Source organism: Solanum stenotomum, chromosome 8 (genome assembly GCF_019186545.1).
Source record: "Solanum stenotomum isolate F172 chromosome 8, ASM1918654v1, whole genome shotgun sequence".
NCBI classification, from domain to species: Eukaryota; Viridiplantae; Streptophyta; class Magnoliopsida; order Solanales; family Solanaceae; genus Solanum; species Solanum stenotomum.
This window is the reverse complement of record NC_064289.1, coordinates 19154976-19165395: the sequence shown is the minus strand read 5'-3', so window position 1 is coordinate 19165395 and position 10420 is coordinate 19154976. Positions and strand designations below refer to the sequence as shown.

General features: G+C 31.2%; 2 protein-coding genes across 2 annotated transcripts in view; both read right to left on the bottom strand.

Moving 5' to 3' along the window:
* The window catches only part of LOC125872110 (superoxide dismutase [Mn], mitochondrial), a 333170-nt gene that overhangs the window by 288538 nt on the left and 34212 nt on the right, over window positions 1-10420 (bottom strand). The gene's annotated exons all lie outside the window — the stretch shown is intronic.
* Window positions 7684-9067, bottom strand: LOC125873580 (uncharacterized). Its single transcript, XM_049554482.1, has 2 exons — window positions 8962-9067; window positions 7684-8021 (listed from the first exon to the last, which is right to left on the bottom strand). Exons 1-2 carry the CDS (start codon window positions 9065-9067, stop codon window positions 7684-7686), a joined length of 444 nt encoding a protein of 147 aa, XP_049410439.1.

The following is a 10420-nucleotide window of genomic DNA, read 5'->3' as shown; positions in this document are numbered from 1 at the left end:
GGGGGGGGGGGGTCGAGGAATTGGAGATGGAGAGAGAAATAGGGGAAGCTGGCGTTTAATTTTTGGATAGGCGTGAATAAGAGACCGTTGATGAATCACGGAGAGAAAATCAAAATGGGAAAAGGATGAATCTTTCCTCTTGCACTTACTATATAATTTGTCTAACAAAATCTAAGAAAAGTTTATTTATTTGTAGTTTACTTGTCACACGTTCTTATTTGAGTAAATACCTTTTATAAGACTAATGCCACGTGGCCTTTAATGTCCACTTTGGACAAGTACAAATTGGTAGTACTAAATTATGAAATTTAAGGAATCGTTTGGTAGAGTGTATTAGGAAATATAATGCATGTATTAGGTGTATGTATTAGTAGTATCTTGTTTGGTACATTTTTCCTGCCATGTGTATTAAGTTGTGTATTACTAATACCAAATAATTCTAGATATTAGTAATACTTAGCATTTAACACTTGCATTAAGATCAAATAATTACAAAACTACCCTCATAGCCTTTTAAAAACATTTTCTAACATTTTCTCTTTTTTTTCATTTTCTTTCTTGTCATATGTTTTTATTTTTATTTTTATTTATTTTTTAATGTCTTTTAATTTGTTGGTGTCTTAATAGACTTTATGGACTCTTAAATATATATATTTTTTAAATAATCTAATTTCAACATAATTTAATTAAAAAAATTACTATTGTGGCGATAAATTTGATTAAAAAAAAAATATTTGCCAATTTTTCACAAAAATATTTTGACTCAAATAGTACAACAATTTAATATTATTTTTGAAAAGAAGAAGAACAAGAGGAGTTAATGATGTTTTAGCAAAGAACTTTGCAGCAAGGGAGTGTAAAAATAAATAAAGTGTGAAGGATATTTTTGTAAATATATATTTTTAAATAGAAATTATGCAAGATTTGTTATTTCTAATACATCAAACCAAACAGTGTATAAGAAATAATGTTTGCATAACTAATGCAAGCATTACTGATGCACCCTATTTTGCATTATTCTTATACACTCTACCAAACGACCCATGTGGTGCAAATCTGAAATAGTCGAAATTCAGTGAGGATCGGATGGAAAATAAAAAAAGAAAAAAAATCTCTATTGTGTCTTTCTTGTTATGATCTGAGCTTCTGGTGTTTTCAAAAGAGAGAGGTGAGTGGTGACCCTTTAAATAGGTGTAAGGTGGAATTACCTCCAAGAAAAGCTCATACGCCATTGGGCTTGACCATTTGGTAGAGGCTAACTAAATGGGCTAGCCCAATAATAGTGAATTTTTTATTTGAACCAATCTAATTAGATTTAAATAGGCAAAATTACAAAAATGCACACCTTTTATTTCACTTATTTCCATTATCCCTTATTACTTTTAAAAATCTCCAAAATCTCATATTTTTCTCTTAAGTCAAAACTTCCAGATACAAAAATTTCTACACTAAAAATCAGAGTTTACCACTTCTTTACTTCTCTCCTTAATCTTCTCCCATTATCTAGACAGTTAATTTCTCCATCAGTTTTCAAAATCAAGTCTCTCTTTGTCAAACATACTCTAGTTAATTTCGGTACTTTCTCTTCTCTTGAAATCCTTTTTCGATTTTATTGTTCATTTGTTTGTTCTTCTCTAACTGTTGAATGACATGGATGATTCACCATCAACTAATCGGATTTATGACTATGAAGATATTGGTTGGGCGGAGAACAGATCCAAAAGGCTCCACGATCCATTGTTAATGGCGAATGTAAAAGATGGGAAGAAGAAAAAGGATGGTGCTTCATCTTCAAAAATCCAGGTTCCTAAAATCCCTAAAAAAAGGATCGAAAATTTGCTCCTGCAATTTCTCGACCTTCATTACCTAATGTTAGGTTTTAGTTCTTCTTCTTTCTATTGTTGTAATGTTTTTGGTTAGTTAATCAATTGATGATACAAAAATGAACAAAGTTAGATCTCGTATTTGTGGTAAACTCTGGTTTCTCGACCTTCATTACCTAAGGTTAGGTTTTAGTTCTTCTTCTTTCGATTGCTATAATGTTTTTGGTTAGTTAATCAATTGATGATACAAAAATGAACAAATTCAGATCTCGTATTTGTGGGTATCATGTTCACTCTACATTACAGTGTACTAATCGTTTCAGACATGCTTTTTTTGATAATGATCTTCGTTGCTAATGTATTTTAATGTATCATTATTATCTGTAATCAATTGGTACACTAACCCTAAGTAAGTCAAGTTATAATATATTTTGTTTCAACTATTATAACATTAGTAGTTATGCATCTTTCAGTAGATCTCAGTCAATAATGTATAATCCAAGTTTTGTTTATCCGTTTGTGTATCTGGTATTTGTAGTTTCATAGTAAATATTGTATCAGTTACATATGAGATACATTATTTACAAATACATTATTTTTTGCATAATATTTTGTTATTTTTTGGATCATTACAGTCTATAAAGTATGTTATCAAACAAATCTCAACCCATTGTTTGAAGTTTGGTCCAACATACAACAATGATTTTGTAGAAGATTTGAAAAAGTACATGAATGTCGAGGTTGTCGAGTTGTTTACAAATTTAATTTTTGGGCCATATATCGACATTCATACCTGCAACTATCAGGGTCAACTATCAAAATGCTTGTTTCTTCTTGAGATTAATCAGGATAATAGTAATGAGCTTCATACTCGGCATGCCAATGAAAATATTTTGCGCTTCACTATAAAGGAATTTGCAATAATAACCGGATGAAATGCACTGGAAATCCCAATGACTATCAATATCTGAATTCCTCTAAGAGTAGCCTTATTCAAAAATACTTTCCTGATTTAGTAAAGTCTAATAGTGTGAGCAAGGGACGACTTGTTCAACGTTTTCTTCAAGGTAATTAGGACAACACTCAGGATGCTTTTCAAATGGGAATTCTCTTCTTCATCAACTCATTTGTTCTCTCACAACTACCTGAAACACCTATCCCTGTTAACGACTTCCTGATGGTCGAAGATGGTACATATGAACATTTTCCTTGGGACAACCTTTATCAGGTTAATGATCTCATGGAGGCAAGAGAGAACCAAAGTAAAACAGTTGTATTGTTTAAGTGGCATGCCCTATGCTCTAAATGTTTGGGTGTATGAATGTGCATCAGTTGTCAATGAGAAAATTGTTGTCAAGGAGGGAGACTACATCCCAAGGATACTAAATTGGCGAGAGGACGGCTCGAGTCTTAGTTCGAAAATTCTCTAGGGTGTTACATTTACTGAGGTATCGACCATTTTTATATATTTCAAGTTTCAATTACTTTTGGTATGCTGACTTTACAAATTTGTTTTAGAATGCATGTACCAATATACAACCGACTCGTGAGGAATTGATTGTACTTGATTAGCCGGACAATCTGATTGTCTCTCATTCCGAACATTTATGTCTACTGATAAACCTACACAAGCTATATCAGATGACATTCTTGGGTTTGAGGATTTCTCCTCTAAACCACCGGATCAGATTGTAAGGAGGAGTAGACATGTATCTGGTACATCATCTACACCCCCTCCCCGAAGAGAAGAAAGAAAGATGTTTTGATCAAAATAAAAGTATTGCAATGGAACAATCAGAGCAGTCCCCCGTGATACAAAAAGATTCATTCTCTATTCCAGATTCAGTTGATCCTTCATCTCATCCTAAAGAAAAGAAAGATTTTTCAGAAATCGAAGAAGTTAAGCGATATCTGACGTAATATGTAAGTTATTCTCATAATTATTATTGAATTCTCAATTGTTCTACAGTAAATCATTATTAACTTATTTACATATTTTCATAGGTGGACAAAAAGTTTGATGATCTTCAAGTCTTAATGAAAAATAATCACAAAGTTCTGTTGAAAGCAATCTGAAAGCTAAAACGGAAGGTAGTTGTTCTTTACTAAATTTTTACTATTTGTAAAGCTATTATTCTAATTATATTGTATTTTTTTGGCTTGAAGAAAACTGCTGCCAGATCACTTTCAATCTCAGATGAAGAGGTAATTGAAGAAGAAAATGTGAATCAACCATAAACTACTAATCAATTTGTTGAACCAAGTTCTCCAATTGATATGGAGTTTGTCAACAATGTCCTCGTTGATAACCCTGATGTAGAGGATGAAGAAAATACACATGTACATCAACATGAGGTCTTAGTGGTAAGAATTAGATACATTCATTAAAGTATTTAATATTCAATAAAGTATCTAACACCAGCTGTTACATTATTGTAATGATACAATTACGGCCAGGAATTTGTGAAACATTAATAAGTGTAGTAGTTACATTATGTTTAAACTTCAAATGTAAGATTAGTTTCAATTGTTGAATCATTATTATTTGATTGATATTCTAATCAACATAAGATGATGATACATTAAAGGATAAAAGAGGCAATGATGATGTATCAGAACCACCATCTACAGTAGATGTTTCTATTGCAGGAAATGTATCTAAGAAAGTTTTTGTAAGTTTAAGTTTATGTATATGACATAGTTTAATCATTTAATGTATCATTCATTAATGATGTAGTATAAGTTATTGATTTTGATACATTATTGTTTGAATTATTTACTATTTTTCATAGTTTGCTGATACATCAAAGGATCCACAAGCTGGTGAGGATGTATCTAATGAAGTTGTAAAGTACACGTTTATGTATAAATCTATTAGTTTATTCATCTAATGTATCATTCACAAATAATGTAGTATTTTTTCCATTTTTGATACATTAGTTTTTGACTTAAGTAGTAATATTCATATTTTGTTGATACAATTAAGGATCAAAGAGCTGGGGAGAATGTATCCAAGGAAGTTCTTGTAAGTATAATTTTGTGTATAAATTTTTTTTATCATTTGTTGTAGCTTTATAACAAAAATAATCGTGCTACTTATTAGGATGATGTAGTAGAGTTTGGCACCAAAAAAAACTGAACAATCATATGTGGTTCAAGATGTTGCTGAGAAGTCACAACATAACATCCCACTTTCAGACAAAGTTTCAATAAACATTGATACATCGGTAAATTCTAAATATTTTCTTCGATTGTTTGTTGGTTATTGAATGATACAATTTTCTTATTATTGATTTAAAAATATAGGATTATACCACATCGACATCCATTTCTGCTGGAACCCAAGAAGCTATAGATGTACTTATTGCAGGCCTTCAAACTTCTTTGTGTGTTCAACTATTGAGTGTTGTCAAGTCACATTCATTAAATGATACACATCAATCTGTACCTGACAGTAAATTACCCACGAAAATATTGGATAATGAGATGATCGTGTATCAACTATCAGAGAACCCTTTTCAACGAAATCGAATGTCATAAAAAATTCTTCAATCACCATATTTGACTGAATTTGGTTCTAGTGACAAAGGAAAACAGACAGTTGAAGAAGAAGTTCGTCCGATCTCCCCATTTGATGGATTTGATATTTCTTACCAACATCCGTCAAATTTATTGGACGAATATTCCAAGTGAATTTCTATAGGCCTCCTTAAAACTCATGCCAACAAGTGAGTAACAATTTAATATTTTCATATAGTAAAATATCATACTGTTTTCACTTGTTTAGAATTGTAATATATATGAATCTATATATAAATATATAGGAAACCAATGGATGATAAATACAGAGCCAAATGAGCTTTATTTGGATTTGAACACATGAACTTTGTAGTTGCCTTTCCCAGGGATAAAAATTGATTTTATGTCATATCTCGGTCAAAAAAATGTTGGACAAATGAGATACGATAGAAAGATACATTATTAATATATCTTCGATACATGCGTATTTTGTATCATATACATTATTTTGAAATTGTGATTGTTGTGCTTTATCATATTGTCTAACATTTTGTGTTATTTTTAATTTATGTTGCAGCACATCGATGTAATTTTGTATTACTTAAGGAAGAAGTCAAAACAACGCAGCCCTAATTAATACAGATTCATCATTGTCAACTGCTTATTCAAGACATTTATTAATGATGCACACAATAGGCACTACTGCAGCCCTCATGATGATAATTTAACTACGCAAGAGCACATGGCGCGTGGGGCTGTTGTATCTGCATTCGAGAGGTCAATTAAAAACATAATCAAAGAATTTTTCATTCCGACTGGATTACCGTGGCATCTAATTGATAATGTATACATTCCAGTGAAATCAGATGGTGAGTTCCATTGGATGTTGGCTGTTGTTGTTTTAAAAGAGAGGCTCATACGCGTCTACGATTCATCAATGAGTACAAAAATAAAAGTGCCGTCTGGTGAGAAAAAAAAGTTGGCAATGATATTGTCATGTTACCTTCATGACAATGGTTTTTTTTTACCAAATTGAGCGAACCGACTGGTCATCATTGGATGCTTACAAGGACAGTCAAACTGGCATGCTTTTGGGACCAGAGGACGTATTTCAAGTTGAATTTGTACAAGAAATTATGCAACAAAGAAGCGATAGCTTGTAAGTATTAACATGTTTTTTATTTAAATTACAGTGTATCTTCTTTCTCTTTATAATGTATATTTCTCATTTTTTGAAGGGATTGCGGAATGTTTATAGCTGCCTATGCTGAGTACCTCAACGATGGGATCCCTGTTCTCAAAATTGGTTTCTGTTTAGAATACCTCCGTACACGATATGGATCCCTATGATGAAAATACGGTACTGAAAAGGCTAAGGCAGGATACGTTAGTGAAAATGATGATCCCACAAGGCCTAGAAGTCATTCCACAGAACCAGCTCAAGAAGATGTGGTCAATGTTGATTAGATCTTAGACACTTTTTACAGTGTTATCATTTTTGAGATACATTAACTCTAGCTTTAAACTTTTATGGTTTTTGTTGTTTTCAGATGTTTGTATCCAAGCATTACAGTTTATCTTAAAACTTGTTTAGTTTGACATCAACTTTCATTTTTTTCATCTGTTATATATGAACTACATTGATGTACACACTTGTCATATATAATTTGATACAAAAATTGGATAACATTTATGTATCAGATTTCATTAATTCTTAAACACACACCATTATTAATGCTCATTACTTCTGGTAGGAGTTGATACTTTCACACTTTACTAATGATATGTATCAGATTCATTAATTAATAAACAAACAAATTCATTCATTTTCATTACTTCTGGTTGGAGCTGATACTTTGACACTCTTTTCATGCTCTGATAATTTTTGCTCAAATTTTTCATCCAATACCTTTACACTTTAATAACTCAATGTATCAGATTCAATAATTCATAAGGAAACACAACTTTACTATGCTGTTTGTTTTGGTCAATTTATTCTAATTAGATGCTGGCTCATTCATTAAACTTAAGATACATTATATAATTGTACATCTGAAATACATAGACTGATACAATACCCACAATCAGAATTTTTGTACATTATTAGCAAATAAGTAATGATACATTATTTAAACACGTATTTTGAAACAGAATCTGTTATAAAAACAAACACAAGGTAGAAAATCTTAACATTTCAATTATTGTAACGAGATTTCACCGGCTAATATTAGATTGCAATGTTTTATCAAGGTTAAATTGAAAGCTGCAAAAAAATTGAAAATATAGCGGAATTTAAAATAATGTATCTAAAACATAATAATAGCTCTAACAAAGAATTATGTCAGTCTTCTTTCGGGAAGAAAGTACAAGTCCTTATGTTGTGACCTTCATGTCCACAACGTCCATAATGATTTGTGTTTGTGCTTATCTTTTCACGTGGAATTTTCTTTCTCTTTTTCCTTGGTCGTCCAGCCAGCCTTTTGTATCTTGGTGACAAGACGATTTCTTCCAAAACAAACTCTGGTGCTGACCAATCCTCCTTATCCGGCATTAAAACTATCGGAACTTCATATGTGTTTGCCAATGCAACTAGTTTATAGTAATCTGAGCAGTAGAGATGTATATCTATAATGTTTTTCTTCTTGAAAATAGCAAATGCATGTGCACAAGGTATCTCGTCTATTTGAAATCTCCCACAGTTACAGATCTTTCTCTCAAGGCAAACAATGTATTTTCGCCCACATTCAAAAAATGAATATATAAATTCAGTAGATTGCACAACATGACAACATTAGGTAAGACACACACCACATATCAATTAAATCAATTTTATACCCATAACAACCAAAGAACAACAAATTCCAGATAGTTTATATATATGCACATACCTACATTTTAGAGCATTTAGAAGCGTTTATAATCAACAACTTTTCAAATCTCTTCCCTAATGTTTCCTTTGTATAGGATATTTCTCTATTTTTAGAGTTCCAAGAATCGAATAGAACTCTGACTTCTTCCAAAAAATTGTATTATAGGTAGTTGTCGCGCTTCAACAAGGCAACCATTGATACATTCTGCTATGTTAGAAGTCATCATTCTCCCCCTGTTTATTGTTGCATGAACTCTTGACCACTTTTCATAAGCAACATCCTCAAGATACATCTTACCCGATTGTCAATTTTAACGACTTTAGCCATCAATTTGTCAAAATCCTCTTTTCTTTAAGCCTTGGCCATTGAATAGAACACATCACTTAGTACGCTTTTTCTTCTCTTGAAGCTTGAACAAACATTTTTCCAAAGGTGTCATATGCATGCAAAATGAGAAACATTTGGAAAAACAGTTTTGACACTATTAATTATGCTTTCATTTCTATCTGATACAACACACATTTGTTCCCTCTCCCCAAATTCACTTTTAAACTGTTAGAAGAACATGTCCATGAACAATCATTTTTACTGTCCACCACTCCATAAGCTAACAGCAATATGCATCCTACTCATAAATAGTGCACAGGTTTGTTAATTTCTAGAACACAACTATTCGTATATAAAGTATCAAAATCAAGTAACCATTGTTATGAGACAAAAAATTATAAATTCTAATACAGAAATCATACCTGCACCATCAAGCGTACTTGCTGATACAAACGTTCCTTTGTAAGCTTCACCAAACTGTGCACCGTCAACAACAACTTCTGGTCTACAGTAGTCAAACCCCCTCATTAGTGACCTTAATGATATGAACAGATACATGAACTTATTTTCCTCCGACTAATGTATCCGTATATAAGAATTTGGATACACAGTATCCAACATATATAGATATTTAGGCAACGGTCTATATCTATTTGCAGATTTACCCCTTATCATCTCTAATGCGCGCTCCTTAGCACGCCATACTTGCTGGTATGCAATATCAATCTCATATAGTGCTTTAATATCCTCATTAATATCATTTAGTGTATGAATTCTTTTATGATTGTGCAGTTTATGAGCTGTCATAACACTTATAAACCCAACTATAACTTGAACCTTTGTTAATAATCTATCCATTATCGGACATGTATGCTCACTATTGAAGTACCTCACTTTGACTAAATCCAATTTCTTCCAAACAGATGCACTCAATCTCCAACAACAGTCATCCGATAAACATAATAATTTGTAGCTCTATTTTTTCAGATACATTAGTAGAATGCATAACTGATACATTAAAACAATAGATAGATTCTTTACACAAGGATACATTACCGAAAAATTACTATACTGATACATCAAGTTGACTGCAATAATGTATCATCATTATTATACATTACCATAAGGTGAAATGAATCTGATACTTTATAGTAATCTTACATTGACAAAAAGATTAAAAAAAATATTAACCAGTAAATATTCATCAAATCATACTTGTATCAGGTTTACTACAATAATATATCATCATTATTGTTGACACCCAATTTTGAACCTCCACAATATATATTAATCATCGAGTTTCTTCAATTTCGAACGATTTGAAATAATTAGTTTTATAACATTAAAAATATTTTTTCAAGTTATTTTAAAGTAATTTTAGTCGCTTTTATGATTATTAAGTAATATATATATTGTTATATAATTTTGTATATAATTAGTATATTTTATAAATATTTCGAAACATCTCAATTTTTTTTTAAATTTTAGTAAGTATTTTATTAAATTAGTTTAGTTTAAATTATGGTTATAATTTTGAATCATTAGTTTACGATTAAGTTAATTATTTTATTTCGTTTAAGATTAAGAAGCTCTTTAATTAATTAATATTAATTCGTCTTATTTAAGGTTTAGCCGAATTTGTTAATTTAATTCAATTTGGCTATTTCTTAAACTCCAAGATCTAACCCATCTTTGACCTCACCTTAAACCCATTTGGAGACCAATTTTGGTCCTTTTTTTCTCCTCTTTTCAGCAGCCTAGTCTCAAAACAATTGCCAGCCCATTTCCATTATTCCACACCAAAAGACCCATTACAATACAACAACATTATAACGATCCAAAAACCCAGCCCATAATAACAACAACAAGACCCAGTGTACG